The following is a 25,842-nucleotide window of genomic DNA, read 5'->3' as shown; positions in this document are numbered from 1 at the left end:
TTTTGGACATTTTCACTTAAATGCGTCATTTAACTTGTTATCGATCGGTCCAGTTCCACGATTTTGTATAAGTTTGCATGAGTTTCCAAAGCTTTGAAGCCGTTTTTCTCAAAACTACAATTTTGCTCATTTGTGGTTTTGGCTTTGTCATCACGATATTATACCTACCACAAAGAACAGTAGATACATGTTATATATTCAAATAATTAAAAAAAAATATTTTTTTGTTCATAGGTACATAGTTTTATCGAAAATATTGTTGCAAATGACGAAAAAAAAAATATTATTATATTATATTAATATTAGGAAAAAGGATCTGTGAAACCAACCAAAAAACAACATAGAACACAAAAAAATTCGGAAAATTTGCCAAATTTTTTGAAAAACCTAATAATTTCGTCAACAAAATTGAAAAAAAAAATTACATTTTATAATTTTAAGTTGAATAACTTCGAAACGGGGCGGTTTATAAAAAATAATAAGGGCTTTTTTGTAGAGCGTGATTAAATCTGGCTTTTTTGATGAACCATTAAAAAGTTATAAAATTCCAAACTGAAAAACACAATCCTTCCCATGTAAATCATATGGAGAATAGAAATTTGCGATGCGGCAGTACTTAATATTATTATTAAGGGCTGTAACTTTTACAGTACTTTTTTTTGGCCATTTCCAAAAATATTTTCGATATAACTATGTCTATTGTTTTGATGTTGCATTGCATTGTTATAGTTTAGTATTTTAAAAGAAAAGTTAAAACGTATCGAGTATTATAACAAATTGCAGAGCCTTGTAGACATTAATGACTTTTGTATTAGTTAATACATGTATGAGAAATACAACAGCAAAAAAGTTGAGTCTCCGCGTTGCTCTAGTATTTTATTTAATTTTTTTTTAGCAATGACTCCTAGAATCAAGTATTTGGAATTGTTTGAAGAATGGTTTAATTTCAAAAATTAAACTAAGGCGAAATATTTTAAATCATTGGCATTACATATTTATAATACCTACTTAGCACCTGAAAAACAAGAATATACAAAATAAGTTAGAAAATTTTGTGAAAAAGGTTGAATTACGTTGTAAAAAACGAAATAACTACAGAGCGAGACTTTTCGACGTTAATAAAACATGGCTGAAAACAGTAATACAATTTTCTATCACTAAGGCTGTGGATATTCAACCTGGACCCTCAAAAGCTGGGAGACCATCAAAAAATTTCTGTGGTTTTGGTATTACGATTCAACAAAAAAGAGAACAAATAATATGAATCTGTTAAGCGAGATCCCTACCGCTCATAATATAGTTGAAGAAGCTGTAGAAGAACAAATGACATCTGTTAAAAAAAAAAACCGGTGTCAGGTATATCAAAGTAAGCGTTTAGAGAAATCATAGAAAAATAATACATATGTATTTGGAGATAAAAACTTACTCCAGAACGATATTTTTCTTAGAATAAATCCAAGAATCAGCCGTTGAATTTTCCTTATCTTATTACGTGACACCCATTATAAGCATAAATTGATATGAATTGTTTCGGCCCAACCCCCTCCAATTATCCTACCCTGCTCCTGTGTTGTCAGCAGTTTGATTCGATAATTAGAAGTTGATAAAAATTGATTGGGGTGTTCTGATCCCCCAATGCCAACTCCCCTAGGTCCGGACTACGAAAATATTATGTTGTTTTAAGTTTATTTGAATCGGTGATTTCAAAAATGACTTAAGTTCATCAGTTAACAGCTGGACTTAAGTCGTTTTTGAAATGACTGATGCATTTGAAAGATCCAGGGGAAAAACGGCACATGTTCACTTTTTGTTAAAAATAAACTAAAGATGAGGTCTTGTAGTATTTACTAAGCACTATCTGATGCCTTTCTTACTTATATAAAACAAATGTAAGAATTGCTGAAAAAATAATTAAATTTTAGTACTAAGTTGTATGGAGATCAAAATTTTAAAATGCGTTTTTCTCGAAATGAATTGGAATAGACTTGTGCTGTTTTTCCCCTGGATCCTTTATTTGTTTTTGCTGCTGTTTTGTTTTGCCTCCAAAAGAAAAAATTGGAGACAAAACAAAAAAAGCAACAACTAAATTATCTCATTTTTCGGCAAAACAAAATCCCAAATTAATTTGTTTATTTGGCATACGAGAGTAAATGAATCATACAATATTTTACAATTATATTTTTGTGTTTACATTATTCTCAATAAATAAATTATATATAATAAGGATTTGTTAATTATACAAATAAAACAATTAAGATTCAAATTACAATTTTAAAGGTAGAGAAATTCTAAATAACAAAGTTGTTGTCATCCGAACTACATGAATTTACAAGTTTCAATTCGACAGAAGTGGAGTGATTTGGGGTATTTCGACCCCCAACTGCCCCTCCCTTAAGTCCGGACCACCCAAATATTGTATATATGTACAGTACATAGTTTCAGTTCGATCCGACAATTGGAAATGGGTCAAAACTGGCTTAAAGGATTTTATTACATTGCTAGTTTGTGAGTTAGTTTGTCACTTTCATTTGAAGCTAATAAAAGCGTATTAAAAAAAAACAGATTTCTTTTGTTATGGCAAAATGCAACTTCTATTTATACAAAAGACTATACTAAAGCTAATGAATTTGTGTAATTTTTTTAAGTTTTTACAAAGTCAGGAATTAATTCGCTTTAAATATGCATTCTGGACCACTGTGCGCCACCGGGTACAAAGGGATTAAGTCAAAAATTGCAATGGAAATCTCGTAACTCCAAAAATCTAACAATAACAAAAAATATAATTTGACATTTGAAGCTGTTTAGGTTGTTTAGTTTAGTTTTCTGACTTGAATTCATTTGGCAAGCCTTTGTAGAATAAACAATTTTGAGCAACACTTGATCGTACATATCTATGAAAATAAACGGATCAATGTTCAAAAACTCATTATAATTTTCATACAATACTCAAACTACAATTGCATTTTCTGGAAAACTATCATTTTTAATACGCTTTTATTAGCTTCACTTGTAACTGACATACTAACTAACTAACTAAGAATAATGTTATAAAATCATGGAACTAAATTTTGACCCACTTCCAATTACACTAGTTTACAAAAAAACTAAAAAATTTTTGGACACCAAGTGCCGTTATACTTTTCGTATAGATTTGAGCCGATAAAACTCGAAAATCTTATCTAAAAAAATATTTATGGATAGGTTTTCGAGATATGATTTTTCAAAGTTTTTTTTTCGTTGTTTTTCCCAGCATACTTAGTATTCGCGCTATATCTTGAGTAATAAACGACTAATCTCTGAGTAAACAAGCAAGAAATGCTAGAACAACTTTATAGACAAAAATTCAAAAAGTAACAGAAAAAGTCGAAAATATTGATCATTGCAATAATGCTCTTATCTTTATAATTTATCCATAGATTTTGAAGAAAATTATCTTTTTATCTTTGCAAGAAAGTTTCACTTTCACATGAAAATTTTGAAACTATGTTTTAATTCATTGCACTTAAACATCTGGAGTGACCCAGTTGTTCTAGCGTTTCTTGCTTATTTACTCAGCTTTCAGGAGCCGGCTTTTCTGTTCAGACTAGTCGTTTATTACTCAAGATATACCCCGAATACTAAGCATGCTGGAAAAAAACACAATGTCAAAAACATTTGAAAAATCATATCTCGAAAACGTATCCATCGTAATTTTTTTAAAAAGTGATTTCCGAGTCCCTCAGGTCAAAGTACGTAAGAAAAAAATAGTGTCCATTTTGGCTGAAACTTTGTACATAATCGTCGGCGTAAAGCAAAATTGTTCTAAATCAATTTTTTACGGAAAATGAGTTAATTATACAGTTTTACTAATTTCAGGGTGCTCTTTCCGAATTTGAAAACCGTTTTTGTCAAAAAAAAATTTCATTCCGCAGATAATATAATTTAATTGGACATAGAACAATAAAAACAGGGAAGTAGCCTTTTGAAAATGAGCCCGAGTATTCTTGATTGTTCTAAGTCCACTTTTTATTTAAGGAAAAAACGTACTTGTTCTATCTCCAATTTTGGGTTTTTAGTTTTTAAAAATATTTAAAAATAGTATACACCTACTAATGAGGTAAACTTGTATATTTTATTCAAGAGAAAAGAACAAACTTTATCAAAAAAAAAACATAACTTGAATGGCAAACGACAGAAAATTGTCGCTTTAAACCAATTTGAAACTTAAAAATCGTCCCTTGTAAAATTTGCTTTTTGTGACTTAGAACAATTTTGCTTTACGGCGACGATAGGGTAGAGTTGGCTATTTGCGGCAGTCTCCAGTTTCCGGCAACCTTTCGGAAAATCATTATAACTAGTGATTTCGTAGGCTTTATTCCAAAATTTTGCTATTATGCTGTTCATTTATATGTAAGAACAGCATAAGAGCGAAATTTTGGAATAAAGTCTACGAAATCACTAGTTATAACGATTTTCCGAAAGGTGGCCGGAAACTGGAGACGGCCGCAAATAGGCAACTCTACCCTATGTAGTTCAGATGACAACACAATATTTTTGTGGTCCGGAACCTGGGGAGGAGCAGTGGAGGATCGAAAAACCCCAAATCAATTTTAGCTTAATTCAAATTATCGTATCGAAATGAAACTTTGTACATATATGTAATTCAGATGACAACACATTATTTTGGTGGTCCGGACCCTGCAAAGGGGCATTAAAGGGTCGAAACACTCCAAATCAATTTTAACTTACTTGCAATTATCGTATATCGAAATGAACATTTGTACAAATATTTAGCTCAGATATGACTACAAAATATTTTAGTGGTCCGGAACCCACCTACAATCATGATTAGACTAAAAAGTAATAAAAAAAATAAATACATTAGTTAAAAAAAAAAAAAACTAAAAATACACTTTTATCACGCACTAAAAACTATAAAATAATTTAATTGACTTATTGGAAATGGTTAGAACAAAAAGAGTACAGCGCATTTTTGTTGCGTGTACTTTTATAAAATTGAACAAAGCGCTCGACGCTTTTTGAAAGTAACCATTTCCATTCATAGCCGTAGCTAGGATTTCATTTGGGGGGGGGGGGGGGGGGGGGTTAGCTCAGACCAAACAAAATTTTTTTTTACAAATCACAATACTTTGTATCAACTATATGTAACTGCAGTCGATTCTAAACACCCAAACCCCCCCCCCCCCCCCCCCCTAAATACGGCTATGTTTCCATTATATTATAGGTAGTTTTTAGTGCGTATTTTCAGTTTTTTGTTTAAACTACATATTTTATTTTTTATTACTTAACCCCTTTTTGTACCCGGCGGCAAAGAAATAAGATACCTACAGTGCTGCTAAAAACATTCCGGATTTTTTTGTCATTTTTATCAAATAAAATTTTATAACACAAAACTGAAACAAAATATTGCTTTAGTATTTTTTCTAGGTCGTTTATATATCAGTTAAGCAATTTCAACAGAAAATAAAGGCCTTTAACACATACAAAAAAATTAAAAATTGAAAAATGAAGTAAAGCCAGAATTTCGGCTGTGAAAAACTAACCGGATTTTTTAATGTTTATGCTTAAAGTTAATATTTTGTTCAGAAACCTTTGTTTTCTAAAACTGCTTGGCACCAACGAGGCTTGGACTCGGACAAATTAAATAAAATAGAACTAGGAATATGCTCCTAGTCATTTTTAAAAGCTACAAGAACCTTAGTTGCTGAGGTGTGCTATTCCTTCTCTACCTGTCACTTAAAGATGGCCCACAAATTTCGAATCGGGTTCAAGTCGGATAATTGTTCCGGCTATTCCAAGCCAGGAGTATTTTCTACCCCGAACTACTGTTTTTACGAGCTTTTAAGAATTTTTGGCATCATAACTTGCAGGAAGAGCCAATGTAAAGGCATTTCTTTCTCCTTTTATGGAGCCATTATCTACTCCAACATCTCTCCATTGTGGAAATGATCCATAATTCCGTTGATTTTGTGTAACGGGGTAGAGCCTGCAGCTAGAAAAACCCCAAACTGTCAATGATCCTCTGCTGTGCTTCACGGTAGGGAGCATATTGTTTTGGTTTCAAACATGTCCATGTTTGAGCGCCTGGCTGCCATTTTACAATCGGAATAGAACAAGTTAAAATTGCTTTTATCATTGAAAAACATATTTTTCCGTTTTGTTATCGAGCAATACAGATGATTTTTTGTAAATACAACCATGATGAAGTATTTTTATTTGAAAATTTAAAGTGTTTCTTAAGATCCTTTAATTGCCTACCTTTTTAGACAATGCTTAGTATTAAGGAATGACTTTTTTCCGAGCGGAAAGAGATTAAGACCAAATCTCTCAAAGCCTTTCTAACTGTACTTTATGTTGAAGGCAGATTAAGCTCCTCATAAATCGTTTAAGAAGTCGCAAACGAATCTTTTATCAAAGAACTCTTTATTCGCCTATCAGTTTTTAGAGATATTTTGTTATGGCATCCACCCAACTGATCTGCTTTAACTGATTTTTCTCTTTTCTACGTTTTGACGATATCATACTCACTTGACGTTGCAATTTACAACATCCCAATGGGATAACATTTTGTTTTATTTCGGTTTGAATGTGTTTTTCGACTAAGTAACGAATTTTATGACTACAATCCGTTATTCCATTAAATTATTTATACATTTCATAAAGCCAACAACTTTGTTCGTCACCACAAACAAAAATTTTACAGAAATGGCGCTTAAAACCGTTACCTCAACACCGAGAATCGAAATCCTTGAAAAATCCGGTTAGTTTTGCACATACGAAATTCTGACTTTCCTTCATTTTTCAATTTTTAAAATTTTTGAATGTATTTAAGAACATTTTTGTGTGTTAAAATTCCTTAACTGATATATTAACGATCTAGAAAAAATATTAAAACAATATTTTGATCCAGTTTTGTGTTATAAAATTTCATTTGATGAAAATGACAAAAAAATCCGGAATGTTTTTCACAGCACTGTATATAAAAAAAAATATTTAAAAAAAAATTGAATTTTAAGAAAAAGTGATCTTATTGTTTTGTTGTCCTTCACTGTGACATGGTTTGAAATCATCATCATCTTTTAATCCTGTTCTTTTTCGACATGTACTCCAACTAACTTAATAATACAAAAAAATAGGTACTCTACGCATAGGCGGATCCAGGGGGGGGGGGGGGCACGGGGACACGTGCCCCCCCCCCCCCCCCCCCCAGAACTTAAAGGAAATCAAACTATAAGAGTTTTAAAAATATATGAATAATAACAGAAAGAACTTGAGTGAAACTCTTGTCTATTTCTGGCTGAAAATGCGAATTTTGTTGATTGTTGCATCCCTTTCCCATGAAAAGCTCCACCTCACAAATAAATAAACGGCTATTTGTTGGGTACACAGGAATTTTTTTTTTCGTTGTTTTTTTTTTAACATTAGTGTTTTTAAAATAGCGGAACACGTCACAAAATTGCATAAACTATATATTATAGAACTGCTGGATATGTAGAACAAACTTGCATTTCAGAAGTTTGCCCAAGTTTGCACCCCGAAAATAAAGACCCCTTGAAAAAAAACTCCTCAAAAGCGACCCTTACTTATAGATTTTTATAAATATTATTTTATTGAGAAAATTTCTCCAGGGATACCTCTAAAAATATGTAAAAAAAATAGTGTTCCAAATTTCAAAAGAATCGTTGCAGTAGTTTTGAAGTTATGAGGAGCACCGGCGTTGAAAACATTAGTTGTGGGGATAACGATTTAAAGTTTTGAACTCTGGACTAAAAGACTAAAACGTTCCTAAGGGAAGTATGAAAATACTCATAACTTGGTCAATTTGGCTCCAAGAGACCTACAATTTGAACACAACATTCTTGAGGTATAAAACAATTTAACCCCTTGTAGCCTCATGTGACATTTCTGTAACAAACCGAAAAAGATTGCATAAAAGCTCTACAAACTATTTTTTTTTCTTTTGAAGCTTCTAATATTATAATCTTTAAGTATTGCTTTATCGAAATAGTACTTCAAATTTCTAATAAATAGTTTTTTCTAACCAATAGTTTTTAATTGACAGTTAATGTTGAAAGTTGGGTTTTTGTTTGAAAATAAGCAAATTTGTGTAAAAACTACGAAATTCAGAAAAAAAATAGTTTTTGTTAGTTTTTTGGATTTTAGGAAAGTGCCTAAAAATTAATATTAGATAGTTTTTTACTTGAATTTTTGCATTTTTATATAAAAATAAATTATTTAAACTTTTTTTTTACTCCCAAAATATCGAAATAACTAAGTAAATAATGAATTTATTGAATTTTTAAAAAAATGGAAATAAAGAAAAACAAAACTGGGTTTCCCGGCAAAAAAGTATGATTCAGTTTTTTTTTTGTTATTCTTAGGAACTTTAATATTTATTAGAATGAAGTCTTTAGTATTTGACTTAAAACTACTAGGTCATTAACTAATGGTATAATTATGTCCATAATATTGCAAAATTTAATACAAAATCAATTAAAAAACGTAAACATTTTTTTTTTCAAAATTTCATCTTTAAAACTTAATTTCTCAAAAACTATTTGGTGAAACAACTTAAGTCAAAAAATTAAATAAAGAATAGATTACTAACTTTAATATAGCACAGAATTGTACGTGCATTTTCTGGTTTTTTATATTTTTTTTTCTTCCGGCTAATCCAGGAGTAAGAGGGTTAGCACTTAAGTGGCTTTTACTGTAACAAGAAAATGAAAATTTTTCCTTCCGAATAAATTTTTGGTCATTTGGTACCTATTTGATGTGGGAAATGTGCCTAAATATTTTTGGCCAGGTTTTAGACCACTGTGGGTCGTTAAAATTTTCTGCTTGTTAGTCAGTCGTATGGTACTTCACTTTATTTCTAACTGTTATTGCTGTTTTTTTTGCCAATCCGTCCCTTGTGCCCCCCCAGAAAAAAATCCTGGATCCGCCCCTGACTCTACGTGTTATTTTAATGGAAAGCCGCTTTATGATTTATCCCAATCAACTAGTAGATAAATATTTCAATCGAATTTTTTTTCAATATTATTTGAAACTGATTAAAAGTTAAAAAATAAGTTTTTTACCCAAAAATCGTGTGTTTATTAAAGATAGGGATGCCTTTTTTTTAGTTATACTGCAATCATGATTTAAGGCAGTAGGTATACCTGGTAAAAAGATTTTTGTACATACATTTAAAATAACAGGAAGATACTGATCTCTCAAGTAGCCATTTGAGAAAGTATTAAGTTGAGCCAAAAACTTGACATTTTTTTAAGCAAGCAAAAAAAAATAAAAAAAAAAAAAAAAAGAAAGGATAAGACGACTTCTTGCTTGTTGGCATCGTTTCAACTTAAAAAAAGAAAATTGAAAAAAAAAAGGAAAATAATACACAAAAAAAAAAGGGTGTTTGGAAGTGCATTGTATTGTATTTTTTCTTTAGCAGTTTAATCTTAATATAAAGAAGCTATTTGGACAAACTTTTTCCAGGTTTCCTCATAAACTATAATAAACAAAAGCTCATCAGATTTTAAATATAACCAAAAATTAATAAACTTCTTTTTAGCCAGAACCTAGGGCAAAATTTGTAAAAAAAAAAATAAAAATGGTTAAAATGTAGTTTTCAAATTAATGTGCAAAAAAAAAAAACTCACCTTTAGATCTTTTTTCCGTTTTTTCTTTTTTTTTTTTTTGTTTGTAAGAAATTGAAATTCCTGGAAACTTATTTTTTTTTTTTTGTTATTTACACCACCACCCACACACACTCTTATATAGTTGTTTGTATTACAAAAAAAAAACGAGAGAAAAAAAAAACGAGTGATGCAACTTGAAATATACCAAAAAAATGTTAATTCATATACCAATGTATCCTTTTGTGTATGATGAATTGAATGGATGGAGGAATATTTCAAATTTGGATGAAGAAGAAAAAACAATTTTTACAACACATATGGGTTATTTGCAATGATATAAATGTTTTAAACATATTATCCAGTGGTTATTGGAGATATTTTTCACTTTTTCACAATTGAATTCGTTTGTATTTTATTTTTTAATTCGTTTTTCTTTTCGTTCTATTTTTTTTTTTGTAAACGAAAACGCTTTTTCGCCCAACACACTTCTTGTGCAGAGTTTCTTCTTTCTTTCACAGCAGAGTATAACAATGCACACCCAAATACTCTCTATACACAACGCGTTCCACTTTTACCATCTCGCTCTCTCTCTCGAATCTCTTTTATAGTTCTCTTCTCTTTGCTCTAACATCTCTATTCCGAATGGTATTTTCATATATTCATTCAAATAAGGTACTCAATTTTTTTTATTTTTTTTTTTTGTATTAAAGTTTGTTTTGATTGTGTTAGTGGAAAATCTTGTTTTCTTCCCACACACTTGAACCAGATTACACGGCGCACGACACACAGCACACAGCAGTAGACGAAGACAACGACGACAATTTCAAATATGAATGTAAGAGAGAGATGACAAAAATAGAGAGATGCAATCGCGGCGGGCACTGCCACTGGATTTTAGATTGTAAATTTTTTTTCGAGCTTGTTTTTGTCCTTTTCCAAAAAGGACACGAAACAAAATTATTTCGTGATGAATATAACCAGAATTTTGTTTGTACTTTCGGTAGTAAAAAAAAAAATTGGAAAAAAAATTATTAAAGCGAAGGCAAACACAGAATGATGAAAAATATTAATTAGACACAGAACAAAAAAAAGAAAACTAGGAAAATGAAAAAAAAAATATTACTAGATCCGATTAGGGTTGAATTCTGATCAACAACAAACAAATTTCATAAATATTAATGTTACACTTTGTTTCTTGAACAAAATTTAGTTATTTTTCTTTTATTTTCATTTATTTGAAAAATAAATTCGAAATTTCAATTTCAACAAAAACTAGTCCCATTTTATATTTAATCCGTGTTCCTTCTTCTCTGGGTTTGGTGAATATTGGTGGTGAGAAGAGCATTACAAAAAAAAAAAAAAAAAACTTGGGGATTTGGAGCTGAGCTGAGCAGCAGTGAAAATAAAAACTTGAATTTTCATCCACACATAATACACGGATAGAAATAAGAGAGCTGGAACAACTGGAATTCACTTTTCTTCTCCAGTTCATGCATGTGTATGTGCATTGTGAAGAAAACACACAAATTTCAAAATATTAACTATGGCCACTTCTATCTCTTTTTTTTGTCTTCTCTTCACTTCTTTTTTTTTTTTTCATTCGTTTTTGTTCTTATTTTCACAAAAAATCCCGTTATTAAGTAATGAATTTACTTATATTTTAGTCCTTTTTAATGAATTTAATCCATACAAACTTGTAAAAGTCCTAAAACATTACAATAAATATTATATTGTTTGTTGAAAACACACGGAGAAACAACAAACAACGGCATTTATATTAAACAAAAACAGTATGGGCGACGAACGAGAGACTTCGATTCGACCTGCGACCACACTGCACAACTATTCAATACTCACTCTTCTATGGCCCTGAGAATAAACGAACACACACTATAATAATATATACATTATTAATTCCTTTTGTGTGTGTGTGTGTGTGTTTTCTTAATATACATACATATATGTTAAGGATTTGAAACTCAAAATAGCGTTGCCACTTGAATAAAAAATTTTAAAAATCATACAAACAAATTACAATTAGGAGGCTAACACTAAGAAAAATAAAAGGTGTTAGTAGTTAATTGCTTTATAACATTGACCTACTATATATGGACTGCTAGTCGTTTGACTTTTCCATACAAAAATTGAAAAAAAATGATTCCACATCTTTCTAGCTCTACTAGCGGTATAACCTTAGACGGCGAAAAGAGGAAACTTTAAGTGAATGACATCTGTCGTTAAAAGGTAGTGCTTTCTCTGTTTTTCTATATTTGTTCCTTTCGCACTTCGTCAAAAATGTTGCACTTATTCTCCGCTTTTTTTTAGGGCGCTTGTATCGCGAAGAAACAAGTGGAACCAACCTGAATATGCTTCTAGCAGTTAATATATATTAAGTCAATGCTTTATAATTCTTGTCAAATACCTAGTAAATTTTCAATCTTTTAATGCCACAAAATAAGCATAACTTCTCAAAATATTATGCCGTAGGTATATTAAACACTCTTCCCTAATCCGTGCAATATTAATATAAAATTTTACTTGGATGAAGTTATCATAAATGCAAAAAAAAAAAGAATTTCTATGTCAATTAGTAAATTTTTTTCTATATTTAATTCATTCATTCAAGAAAATAAATGAAACGTACTATGCTAAAATTACCGACGGCATCGCTGCTTACAACCACTGTATACTGGAATAGAAGATTGTCCTGTCAGTGTTAATACCATTGGAAAAAAAAACCCTTTTTGAGGTAATTTTAAGTCCGAAGGTGACAAAAGGAAAATCGATGATTATTTTAAGAATTTCCGCGATTATTAGAAAATAAAATACAAGAATGGATAGCAAAGACTTGCTTTTATGGTAGAAAATTGCTTTAGATATCAAAATTTTGGACTTTTTGCAATGAGTGGCCGTTGTTGTTAGATATACCTACCATAAATCTGTCAAAATAATAAAATAGGATTTTCTAAGGTCTCAAAATAAGACTTGGATTAGGTACAGATACCTATTAGCTCACAATGAATAAGTCTATCAATTTATGGAAAAAAAAATTACAAATTAATTTTTTAGGATTTTCGAGAAAAAATCAAGGTTAACCCCTTGCCCAAAAATAATGCATTTTTGAAAAAGTATTCCAAATCAATCGAGTGATACATACAAAAAAAGGTCTTTTAAAGCTCTATTCATGGGTGAAAGCCAATAGTTTTTTGGAGGTCTGGTTGCTGAATTATTTGCAATCGAAATATTTTTTTTTTTCATAAATTCGGAAGCAAATATTTTCGAATGAAGGTCTTGAAATAAGATTTGATTTACAGATATGTGCTCAAAATGAATAGGCCTATCTATTAATGTAAAAAAAATTATTAATTTATTTATTTATTATTTATTTATTTATTTAGGAACAAAATAGGATATTTTTATTGTTAAAAGGGAATTTTCTTTTTTTAAAGCCCCCGAGTACTGCTTTAGATGCTTGAACTACTTTTCCAGTGAATATTTTCCAGTGTTTTTTACTCCACGATTTGCCAGGGTTTTTTCCATGACAGTTTGTGCTATTGGGAAGTTCGAACATTTGTCCTTGTCTTCTCTTTCTTTTTAAAGTTTTTATTTTGACATTTTAAGTCTTGACTAGAATTACCTAAAACCTACAAAAATTGTTTTTAAACCAAAAGCTAAGCTTTCTACATCATTAGCCGTATTTTTATTATCCCAATTGGCGATTGTTAAAGTTGAAATGCGCTACCGGTGGTCAGAACAAAAACTAAAATTAACAGGACGGAAGAAGCTAGCATCCGACATTTTACTTTTTTTTTTTGTTAGGACTTTTGACATGGACGCCATTTTTAGAAATACAAAATGTAAACATCCGTCCTGTTAAAATTAGTTCAAAAGTTCAAAAGGGGCTATTATTTTATATTTTTCTGTTGGAAAAACTATCACAAAATGCGTTTGAAAATTTTCACTTTTTTACTTTGTGTAAAAAGTGTAGTTGTAGTTATGCCTTTAAAAACACAAAACAAAACAAATTTATTAATAAATGCAGCATAGAAATATTTTTTAAATTTTGTAATTTTTTTTTAATTTTTATTTTTAAAGCCTGGTACGCTGCTCGCGCTAAATTTTAGCCAAGATAAAACTCCCATACAAGTTATCGATAATTTGTATGGGACTCATTTTAGCTCGGCTGAAATTTTTCGATAATTTGTATGGGAGCTAAAATTTAGCGCGAGCAGCGTACCAGGCTTTAAATAAAACAATTGAGCCCGTCTTTCAAAATTTGGTTCGTTTTTGTTTTCACCTAGTTTAAGAGATGTATTTTTTCTAATTTTTTTAAAATTTCATACAGCTCCCCGAGTCGGAACGGGTCAGTAGGTAATCCGTATTCAATTCGATCTTTGTATATATAGATCTAAATCCTGATTGAGTTCGGATTCAAATCGCCTTATAAACGGGGCGTCTGGAAAGGTTGGTAGATTTACAACCCGATTCTCCACCACAGTCAAAACTTCTAAGGCCTCAACTACATCGGCAACTTTTTGCAAAAGCAAAAAAGTGAAAATATTTTAGTTTAAAAAAAAAGAGAAATAATACAAATTCTTTTTTAGGCCAAACATATGCTTTCTGCATCATTTGTTTTAATATTTCAAAAAACTATACAAAATTGCATTTAAAAATGTTCACTTTTGTACATTTTCACTTTTTGAGCCAAAATGTAGTCAAGGATGGTACGCTGCTCGCTCTAAAATTTAGCTGAGATAAAATTCCCATACAAGTTATCGATAACTTGTATGGGATCCATTTTATCTCGGCTAAAAATTTTCGATAATTTGTATGGGAGCTAAAATTTAGCGCGAGCAGCGTACCAGGCTTTAGGCTTTAAGAGTCACGAAAACAATTTATAATTAAGATTGTTGTAATTATGACCTGATCTATAGGCAGGGGCGTACACACCATTATTGGGGTAATCGGGGCAGTGCCCCGGGGCCCGCGACACGCCACACAGTGCGACGACCAGTGGAAAAAAGTCAAAAAATTTGACCATCTAAAACCGGTTTTGAAGAATGCAAAATTATAGCCAGATGTCTAACTAGATGAACTGTAATTTTTTTTTGTAAAATGCAACTACCAGCAAGCTACACAACCTCTTAAAGGTAACATGTCAAAAGTAGGCCATTTAGTGATGATTTACGAATAGCTGCACCACGGAGTTAAATTGCTCCAATTAAACCTTAATATATTTTATTGGTTTTTTTTGCCGTCCAAAGTCTTAGATCGTTTTAATAACCGGTAAAGTAACGGTTTATTTCTCACAAAAAAAGCGTATTTTCAAAGTTCAGCATAATTTTTGATTCACGGGCATTCATCAAAAAAGTTAATAGGTTATAAAGTGGGACCTTTCCAAAAAGGTATCATTCATCCGCGTCCACCCGCGTCCCTGCTAGCTATGACTGATTGTTTCAAGCCTTTTTACACACAATTTGTATGAAAAACGCACTTTATTGAGTTATAAAAATAACAATCCTTAGTGTACTTATATGACAAAAACTTATAACCGATAACCGATAAAAAATGTTTTTATACACTATTTACTTGCCATGAGACTAAAAAATAATGTTAAAAGAAAAGATCATACAAATTAGGCTGTTTTGAATTTTTTCCATACTTTGCACTGAATCAACGCACTGTGCGCCAGGGCCCCGACTGGAGACAGTGCAGAAAGTTCCATACTTATAAAAAAAACAAAGCAAAAGATAAGATATTTGACATGAATCCCTTCGGACACAAGAGAGTCAAATTATATTCTTCAGTGTAATGCATAATGAATTGGTTGTCAGGCACACAATACAGCATCTCAAAAAAAAATATAGGTATTAAATCAGGGGCCCAAAAAATGTTACTTGAACAGTCTTAGCGACCAAAAAATGATACATCAGTAGCCTCAAAAAAAAAAAAAAATAGAGCGAATACGTACTTTTTTATTTGTTCTTATTTTCTATATCAAAAGAGTCCCAAAATTTAGTCTTGTCCCGGGGCCCCGGCAACTTAACGTACGCTTCTGTCTATAGGAGATAAAAAATGTCACAAGTTATGATAGTGGGGGCTTTTAGTGACAGTTGTACAAACGTGGATCAGCCTTGGTTCAGGAATTTAACCCACTGATTTCGACAGATTAGCTGCGGGTTAACTTCGGTTCAAGCATGAATGTGGCTTTTCTACATGAATCTTGCCTTGAACCAGTGCTAAAGTTGTTGATCCACGAATTAAATATTTTTACAACTGGCCCTTAGGGTATTTTTGGTATTTGTATCCTTTCGAACGCAAGCTACTGAAAATGTTAACAACTCTTAGATGAACTGAGTTTAAAACGAATTCATTCTTTTTTTTGAAAAATTAATTATTAGGGGTATTCACGATTCGATGCAAATGGTCTTGTATCGTTGCAAAAGTGCAAAAGTGTATCATTTTTTTAAACTTAAAGCCTGGTACGCTGCTCGCGCTAAATTTTAGCCGAGATAAAATTCCCATACAACCCAACTAGCACAACAGCTTCTATAAATTGAAATCTCGCAGGTTCTACTTTGTATACAGCTTGTATTGAGCTTGCTTCAGAATTTAACTGCTTATAGAAGTTCGGACTTGTTTAACAACTTCTAATAAGTTGTTTAAATACTATTAAAGAAACTTAAACGAAGAAAGCTTGTTTTTCTTATTAGCCTGTTTAATGAGTTTATAGAAGCTTTACAGAAATTACGAAGTTTTGTATTTGATTTTTGGTTTTGATATTAAATAATCTAGCTCGGACACTTTTTGGTTTTGACATTGAATAATTTAGCTCGGACATTTTTTTGCTATTTGAACTGATTAAGTTTTTGATTTCATTAATGAATATACTAGGATGGCCGAGTGAGTAGAGTGGTGGACTACGACCAAGAAGATACGAAGTTCGATTCCTGGGTGTGTTAAAAAAATTATATACTTTTAAAATTATTATTAATAGATATACTAAAAAATAATGGAATGTTATATATAATATCAGATCAAAAGATAAAATTCATGATTTAAAACCAGTTAAAAAAGAATTCTTTTTTGTTTTTGTAGTTGTTTTTTTAATTTCGATAAGACATGTATTAAAGAGCTATACAAGCTCTTCCGAATCTGTCAAATCTCAAGGTTTGTGTAGAGCTTCGGTAAAGCTTCGTTTAAGATCCTTTTAGAGGGTCAAACTTGTATAATGTTCTCCTTTTTCCATGCCCAACAACCTTACTAAAGTTTAAAAGAAGCTGAAATGTAGCTTTTGTAATACCTTAACCGAAGCTGAAATGTTAGTTGGGAAGTTATCGATAACTTGTATGGGATCCATTTTAGCTCAGATAAAATTTTTCGATAATTTGTATGGGAGCTAAAATTTAGCGCGAGCAGCGTACCAGGCTTAAACAGTTAAAATATACAGACTACAATTTTTTTACACTTTTGCACTTTTGATATACCCTTTAACCCTAATCCTATTGCAAAAATAAAATACAATGGTGCAAATGGTTGCACCGGATCGTGAATACCCCTAATATTTTTATAAACGCAGATCGTGCTATATTCTAGCTGAAATTTTTGTTCTTCATTTTTCTTGGCTAATAAAAATGTATAGTTGAAAAACGAATCTGTGACGTTTTAACTGAATGTACGCACAACTCGGCTGAAATAAATTTTAGCTCTGCTAAATTTTTAAGACTATTTTGTATGGGAACCGAATTTAGTTCGATCTACGTACTAGGCTGTAAAGTCAAAAACTGAACATTTTTAGACGCATATTTTGATTGAATCATACTGACAAATTTACAAAAATGATACAGAAATAATATTTTTCGGTACCTACTCTTTTTCATAAAGCCTGGTACGCTGTTCGCGCTAAATTTTAGCCGAGATAAAATTCCCATACAAGTTATCGATAATTTGTATGGGATCCATTTTAGCTCAGATAAAATATTTCGATAATTTGTATGGGAATTAATTTTAACTCCCATACAAATTATCGAAAAATTTTATCCGAACTAAAATGCATCCCATACAAATTATCGATAGCTTGTGTGGAAATTTTATCTTGGCTACTGCTACTTGTGCAAAAAGTGACCAATGTTAACAAACCTTTAATTTTTTTTTCTCTTGGAAAGAAAAAAGGGAGAGGTTTTCCAGTGTCATCTGTCATAAAATCTCTTGCTAAAACAACAACAACAAAATCTTTAATGGAATAATCTTTATATGTACACCTTGACTCCTGGAGTCGAGTTGAAATTCTCTTCTAAAATTCAACCCGATCACTCGATTAAGCATGAAAACGAATTAAGAGATTGTTTTTTTTTTTTTTAATTTCAATTTTCCACCCAAACAGTACAGTGAGGGAAGTAGTAGTAGGGTGAGGGAGAAAAGTATAGAAACAAATGAACAGTACCTCCAAATTATTTGCATGTGAAATATTTTTCTCTTTCAAAAAGTCGAAAGATTTTTTTCCGCATATCACACAAGAAAAAATCCGTCAGTTGTTTGTTTTTTTTTCTGGTCTCCTCTGAAAAATTTATTGTTTTTTTTTTTTATTAAACAAAAAAAAAAAAAAACGAAAATAACCCAGAAAAATTTATTTATTGTTTAAGTGGCAAGGCAATTTAAGCCGACGAATGACAACTACACTAATAAAGTGGACTTGGCTGGGCGGGGGTTCTATTTGAGATATTAAAAACAATTTTTTTTTTTGTTTTATTCGTTCGTTCGTTCGTTCGATCCCTCTGTGGTATTGTCTCGTCGTCCGTCGGGAATGACTTCGACTTGAAAATAATCATATACAAATTTGTCTATAATTTTATTTGTTAAATTGTTTTTAAATGTTTGCGTTCTTTTCTATTCTATTGACGCAGATTTCAATGTGAAAAAGACTTAATTAAGAGAGTTTTCCCCTCGATATACACAATATAATACACTCCCAAATGCACCTCCTAATATCATTGCCTTTGCCATTATTATCTTGTGACGACAGAGAATCTTCTCCTTTAATCAAATAAAAAGGTATCGATCATCTCAGTGGGGGAGGGAGTGGCGCTGGCTAGCGTAGAATTTCTTTAAAGAGATCATTTTTGGATCTTCAAAGTGAAGCTATAATCATCATCATCATCTTTATCATTATTCTACTAAAGTGCAGAAAGAAAGAATTTTCTTTTTGTTTAAATATACGAATAAAATCTGTCGATGCTTTGGAAAAAGTTGAATTAATTTTTCGGACTAAAACGACCCGACCCGGCTTCCCATTGCCCATTGGATGACAAGTTTCCTGATGTTTCTTCGTTTTATTTATTTAAAACTGTGAATTTGTTAGATTATTGTTATTATTTTTTTTTTTTTTGTTCAAAGCGCTTGTCTAGATAGTTCCATAATATGGCAACGTTTGATGCTTTTGATCGAAATAGGTAAGTTTATTGTCATTCTTTTTTTAAATTACAGCATTTTTTTTATACTTAAGATTCATTATTTATCTAAAAAATAAACAAAAAGGTTTTAGGACAAAAATCTGAATGTTTTGTTTGTATATTTTCGTTTGGAGAAATGTGATATTATTATTGTTAAAAAAAATAAACATCCGTGACTAATTTAAGATTGATTCAAACTTTTTTTTATTAACATGTTAATTGTTAAATCTTAAATGTTATTTAAAAACAAAAAAACAGTAAAGAAAAACAACAACTTCCTAGATTTAAAAAACAGTAGAAGAGCAAAATAATTTTAATTCTTCTAATTTTAATGACGGGGCAGTCTACTAACATATTTTTGGAATAACATTCAATTTTTTTTTTCAATTAGTAGGAAAATTAATCTTAATAGAGTAGGTTTAGGAAATATTTGCACTTGAATTTCTGATTTCTAAAAATGGACTTCTTTTTAATTTGCCTAATTTAAAAATTTTCAATGCTATGATCCTGGTCTCTTAATAATGGACTTTTTCTTAATTCCATTAAGTTCTAAGGCACCTATTACGGTTGTCAAATATCAATTGATAGATAAACGATAAACTTATCAATTGATAGACATTTTGGTATTACGGTTGTCCATTGATAAATTTTTCTCTATTGTGAACATTGATCAAAATACAATTGTGAATAGGCGCTATTTTTTGCTTTGACGTTTCATTTGGTACAAATGTGTGTTTCTAAGACGCTTAAGACTCCTTTAAGGATGACCGATACTTTTGGTTGTACCATACCAACGTTTAAATCATTTCCAACGCTAAACTAATAACTCCCTTGTTTACAAAATCGTAAGACAGTTGCTAGTTTAAGAACATTTAATATGGATTGTTTCATTTTTTTTAATATAGGTAAATATTTAGATTCACATTTATCTAAAAAAAACAAAGAGGTTTTATGAAAAAAATCTGAATGTTTTGTTTGTATATTTTCGTTTGGAGAAATGTGATATTATTAAAAAAAAAAAAGAAAAATAAACATCCGTGACTAAATTAAGATTGATTCAGACTTTTTTCATTAACATGTTAATTGTTAAATGTTATTTAAAAACAAAAAACAGTAAAGAAAAACAACAACTTCCTAGATTTAAAAAACATAGATGAAGAGCAAAATAATTTGTATTCTTCTAATTTTAATGACGGAATAAGATTCAATTTTTTTTTTAATTAGTAGCACTTTAATCTGGTGACGAGAAATAATGCCAAATGAAATAAGATCAAATTTGGTCTTATTTCGTTTTTCAAAACGAAATAAGACCAATTTTTTTTTAATTTTTTGTACAATATTACTGTTTCCGCTAATGTGTTATACTTACCATGCTCTAATGTGGTTTACTAAACTCCCTTAGAATATACCAACAGCAAAATTTATATTTTATCTTAAATTAAAAAAAAAACTCAAGTAATTTTTAATCTTTTGTTATTTTTTCTCCATTCTCAACAAAAACAAATAAAAACATCTAATACTGCTTATTTCAAAAATAAAGACACTCATAAAATATATATTATTATATTGGGGAAGAGTATACCACATTAGCAGACGTATGTGTACCACATTACCCTCCACTTTTCAAATGTGGCGTTTTCGAGACCAGCGCACATTTTGATACCAAACTTTTTATAGAAACAAAAAAAAAAAACACTGCAAAACATTAAAAACCTTCAGTTCGTGTGCCTTAACCATCATGCTACTTTACTATAGGATACTGCAAATTGAATCAAACATAATGTTTGAAGAAAGTTATTGCATATCAATATGATGCAAAAACAAATTAAGTCTTTTCAAAATTTCAGAAACAGATGTAGCTGTAATCTATAAAGCGTACATTCGACCAAAACTTGAATACAATTGTCACATCTGGACAGGTGCTCCGATTTTCTTTAAAAAAATACATGCTTTTAAAATGATAGATGATAGATGGAAAACTGAGATAATTGCATCCTTCGACAACCTACGTAATGTTTCATGTCTGTCTTTGTTTTATCACTATTTTTATAAACAACGTTCGGATGAAATAGCTAGTTGCATTCCTCCCCTGAATCATTTTTTTCCATCAATTTATAAAAACAATCCATGATTGTTAGTTAAGAGACTAGGGACAGTCAGAACATTTCAGATAATTGGAAGAAGGCTTGTAATATTTAGGAAGAGAGATGCATGAGAATGAAAATCGAAACTTATATGTGTCGATTTTCATTTTCACGCAAACCATTTAAACCGAGAACTCTATGGAATAGCAAAATTAATGTTATATACGAACAAATTTCTTCTCTTTTTTTTAAGTTGGTATTTTGGACCAATGTCACGACAAGATGCTACCGAAGTCCTTATGAATGAACGTGAAAGAGGTGTATTTCTAGTACGCGATAGTAATTCAATTCGCGGTGATTATGTGTTATGTGTTCGGTAAGAAAATTTCAAAATTTATAATAATAATACAAAAAAAAAAACCCATTTATAAATATTTATTTGTTTATCATTTATAGGGAAGATACCAAAGTCAGCAATTATATTATCAATAAAATTCAACAACAAGATCAAATAGTCTTTAGGATTGGTGATCAATCATTTGACGATTTACCCGAGCTATTGACGTTTTATAAATTACATTATTTGGATACCACACCATTGCGTCGACCAGCACCAAGAAAACAAGAAAAAGCCATAGGAAAATTTGACTTTGAAAGTAATGTAAGTTAGAATTTTGTATTGAAGTTTAATTAATTTTAAATATTTTAGTGTTGTATATTTAGAATTTTAAGATATCTAGCTTGCAAGTAGTTTTTTTTTTGTAAAAATATTAAAATTAGGATTTTTAAAAATATTGTATATGTAAGAACCTATTGCTTCCTCCGAAGATGCAAGAAATTTGTCTCCCCGTCTGATCTAGCAATTATTTATAAGGCGTATATTCGTCCAAAGCTTGATTATAACTCCCACATCTGGGCAGGTGCTCCAATAACCTCTTTGAGTTTCTTGAATAGAATACAAAATAGAGCTATAAAAGTGATGGGTGATAGATCAATAACTGATACAATTACGTCTCTCGAGCACCGTCGTAACGACTCATGTCTCACATTGTTGTATCTTTTTTTTATAAGCAGTGCTCCGATGAAATAGCTAATTGCATTCCTCCCCTGAAACAATTCAACCGTAATACTCGCCCTTCAAGGCATGCTCATCAGTTTACCCTAGAGTCCAACTTCAGACGTACAGTCAAATACGGAGATTTTTTCTTCAGCCGCACTACACGAATGTGGAACGCGTTACCCGCCTCTGTTTTCCCATCCCATTTTAAACTCAGAACATAAAAACTAATGCTCATCGGTATCTCCATTCAAACCCCTCCCTATTTTACTAATGCTCGTTCCCCATATTAAGTGTACACTAATCCTTTTAGGACGCGCTTATTATATAAAAAAAACATAACAATGCCAAAAAATTCAACTTTTGGTAATAATGGGGCAACCTATCGCTCACATTATTGTATCAAGAACCTGAACAAGGTACAGTGGTTAACCTTTACAGAAATAACAGAGGCACAAAGGTCTACGCTTCAAGCAGAGTTAGAAATGATTTTAGACATTCGGGTCCTTGACGAGCTCGAAATGAAAAAGTGAACAAAAATTAATGTCTGATCCAAATTCATTAAATTCGAAACAAATACAGAAACCAAAATGTACCGACAGTATGTCGGTAATATGGTTTGAATCTATACTAGATTTTTTGAATTTTTTAAATCACAGAACTAGAATCATTTTTTTAGACCAAATGTATCAAAAAAGTGAAAGCAATTTGTGAAAGCGAAAGTGAAAGTACTTTTTTCGATTCGCTTATTTACAGAACCAGAATAGGCCTCCTAGTCTGTTTTGTAAACCTATTTGACTGATTAATATCTGGGGTGTTATTTGCTCTATTGTGCCCCCTTTTTAAGCTAGCTGAGTTGGTTCCTCATGTTCTAGGTCCTCTTCTAGCTTAATTCCTTTTAGGAAATTGAATGTTTGGACATATCAATAAAGAAAAAAACTTAATAGTAGGTAAATAAGCAAGGAAATAGTCAGCATCAAATAGGAGTAGTAGCCAATTAATTATAGGACCAGATATTCCGATCGGCGTGCAAAAAAAAAGAGCCAAGAATGTCTGTGTTACCTATAGAAGTTTATGGCCTAACATTTATGAGACGATATTCCTGATTGAGATTATTTTTTTTTTTGATTTTTTTAATGACTCCTGAAATTTTTTTTTTGTAATCTTTATATTTCTTTCTTATCATTATCAAGGGGCACGGTAGTGCCCAGCCAAGTTCTCTAGCAACTTTGGCACTACACCCTTATTTACAGGAAACAACTCAGGCCATTTTCGACCCCCCTCTAATTTCCACACCAAAGATGCTAGAAATTTCAAACTCGCTACATTTGTTGAGCTGGTCAAAATCAAACTCCTCAATTGAAATAACTTTAAAAACCGGTAATTAAAAGAAAAATTGTCAAGAGAACAATCAACATCTTATTGATACGAATTTGAACCCAAACTTTAGAACTTGGTACACTTTTACATCTCAGTACTTTTTGTGCCAGCATAATTTCAACATAGGAGAACTTGGCTCTCTTTTTAACAGTAATGTTTTTGTTGTGATCTTTCTATCTCAATGGCTCATATTCAAAATGAATGAGCTTAAGCTCTATCTCACTCTTCAAGAAAACATACTGAAAAGTGAGATATGAGCTTAAGCTCATTTTTTTGCATACGAGCCAGAAAAGTTTATATCAAATTTTATGAATTTGATTTCTTTAAGCCCCTGAATTATAAATTTCAACGTTATAATAAACAGTTCGGTAGAAGCAAAGTTGCGAAAAAAAAAACGCGGAGCGGGTGTTATGTGTTATAACTAAAAAAGTACGGCTTTGAACGACAGAAGGCCGCAAAAAATATGTCTTTTGCCTTGTAAGCATTTCTATGTGTTGAGTTGTCTTCTGTGGGCTGCCCATGATGACTTGTCTTATGATTAGCTGTGTAATGATTTGTTGAGTTCTAACCATAAACAACATCTCTCGTTGCATCTTTTTTCAATTTATAGATTTTTGTTTAAGAAAAAAACCAAATAAATTATTACTATTAATTTTGTTGTTGTTTTTTTTGTTTTTTTGTTTAACTAGGACCATGATGATTTACCATTTCGACGTGGAGAGATATTAACAATAATTCGCAAAGATGAAGATCAATGGTGGACAGCAAGAAATGCTTTGGGACAAATTGGACAGATTCCAGTACCTTATGTACAAAAGGTTTGTAACCAAAAAAATGTTGTGGCAGCAAGCTTATAAATTATTTTACAGATTAATGACCTACATAATTAATTTGATTCATTATTATTGATTGCAAATTATAAATTATTTATTTCTTAAACAAACAAAAAAACTCCAATTATTCATCTATCTAAGAATTAAAAGTACTATGATGCTGGCGTTCTTAAAACTTTTGTTAATAATAGATTTTAATTTATTGTTAATTTTTACAAATAAATAATACAAAAATAAATATTTTCTTCCTATAATAAAGTATAATGAAAATGCGGAAGACAATAGTATAGAACGTCCAAGTTCTGGAGGAAGTGGCTGCGGCAATATCATAAGCGCAACAAATTCAATCTCAAGAACGAGAGTTTTAAGCGGATGTAGCACTGTAGGAGGTGGTGGCGGTGGTGGTGGTGGTGGAGGTGGTGTTGGTAGTGTTGGAAGTGCCGGTATTACTCTTCAAAGTTCACATCAATTGGGCAATGCCTTGAAGAAATCCGATTTAAACGTAAGTTTACGAAACAAAAGCTATATTTATTTTTATAATCATTTTTTTGTTTTTATTTTCTAGCGCAAGCTACCTGCTTATGCTCGTGTGAAACAAGCTCGAGTACCGAATGCCTATGATAAAACCGCCCTCAAACTAGAAGTTGATGACATTATTAAAGTAACCAAAACAAATATCAATGGTCAATGGGAAGGTGAACTGAAAGGCAAGAAAGGTCACTTTCCGTTTACTCATGTTGAATTCATTGACAACGAAGCTGATACGCTTAAATGTAGCACAAGTAATAACTGCAGCAATAATGTACCAAATTCTAATGATTGGGGTGAATAAGATATAAACAACTAGCAAGTGGCCGTTAAAACCAAAAATTTAAGAAAAAAATCAAAAAACAAAATAATTTCTTCAATGATTTTGCCTACATGATAAATGTTGTTTTAATTTCGATTAAATGTGTTGTCCACCTTTTTCGAAGTTTAAACTATACACAATATACATATATTACAAAATTATAATATTAGAGTGTACCTAAATGTAAAAAAAAAATCAAATACAAAATATTTAAGGGTGGTTAATTAATTTCTAAAAAAAAAAAAAAATACCCTCTCATCAACATGGTTTGACGATTATACATAAAAAAAAAAGAAAATAATTAAAAAGTTAACAATGTAATAATAATGTAAATAAATATATCTTTTTTAAAATTAGACAGAATTTAAAAATAAACAAACAAAATTGATTGTACATACAACGATGATTAAAAGAAAGTATAAGGGATATCAGAAGGCTTTTTGTTTGTTTGTTTGAAGCACAAAGTATTTTTTTTTTTTTATTAATTTAAGTTATTTAATTTAAGAAAATAAAGAGTTAATTATACATATGATTAAGCTTTGACAAAAAAAAAAGAAAACAAA

At 30.8% G+C, this 25,842-nt stretch overlaps 2 protein-coding genes across 3 annotated transcripts in view; one reads left to right on the top strand and one right to left on the bottom strand.

Moving 5' to 3' along the window:
• LOC129920473 (uncharacterized) overlaps positions 1–9,759 on the bottom strand; it is a 33,360-nt gene extending 23,601 nt beyond the window's left edge. Inside the window, exon 1 of the mRNA XM_056001685.1 lies at positions 9,648–9,759. The gene's annotated coding sequence lies outside the window, so the exon portion shown is untranslated. The remainder of the gene's footprint in view (positions 1–9,647) is intronic.
• Positions 9,760–18,037: 8,278 nt separating this feature from the next.
• On the top strand, positions 18,038–25,360 carry LOC129920656 (adapter molecule Crk). Of its 2 annotated transcripts, none has more exons than XM_056002093.1 (7): positions 18,038–18,152; positions 18,530–19,075; positions 21,413–21,535; positions 21,616–21,820; positions 24,286–24,414; positions 24,689–24,931; positions 24,995–25,360. In XM_056002093.1, the coding sequence occupies exons 2-7, from the start codon at positions 19,044–19,046 to the stop codon at positions 25,259–25,261; spliced, it is 999 nt and encodes a 332-aa protein (XP_055858068.1). In that variant the 5' UTR covers positions 18,038–18,152; positions 18,530–19,043; the 3' UTR covers positions 25,262–25,360. The 2 variants fall into 2 exon arrangements, with proteins under 2 accessions (XP_055858068.1, XP_055858069.1); XM_056002094.1 differs by lacking the exon at positions 18,038–18,152 and adding an exon at positions 18,190–18,405.
• The last annotated feature ends 482 nt before the right edge of the window (positions 25,361–25,842 follow it).

The sequence above is a fragment of the Episyrphus balteatus genome, chromosome X (genome assembly GCF_945859705.1).
Source record: "Episyrphus balteatus chromosome X, idEpiBalt1.1, whole genome shotgun sequence".
NCBI classification, from domain to species: domain Eukaryota; kingdom Metazoa; phylum Arthropoda; class Insecta; order Diptera; family Syrphidae; genus Episyrphus; species Episyrphus balteatus.
This window is presented reverse-complemented; position numbering and strand designations above follow the sequence as displayed.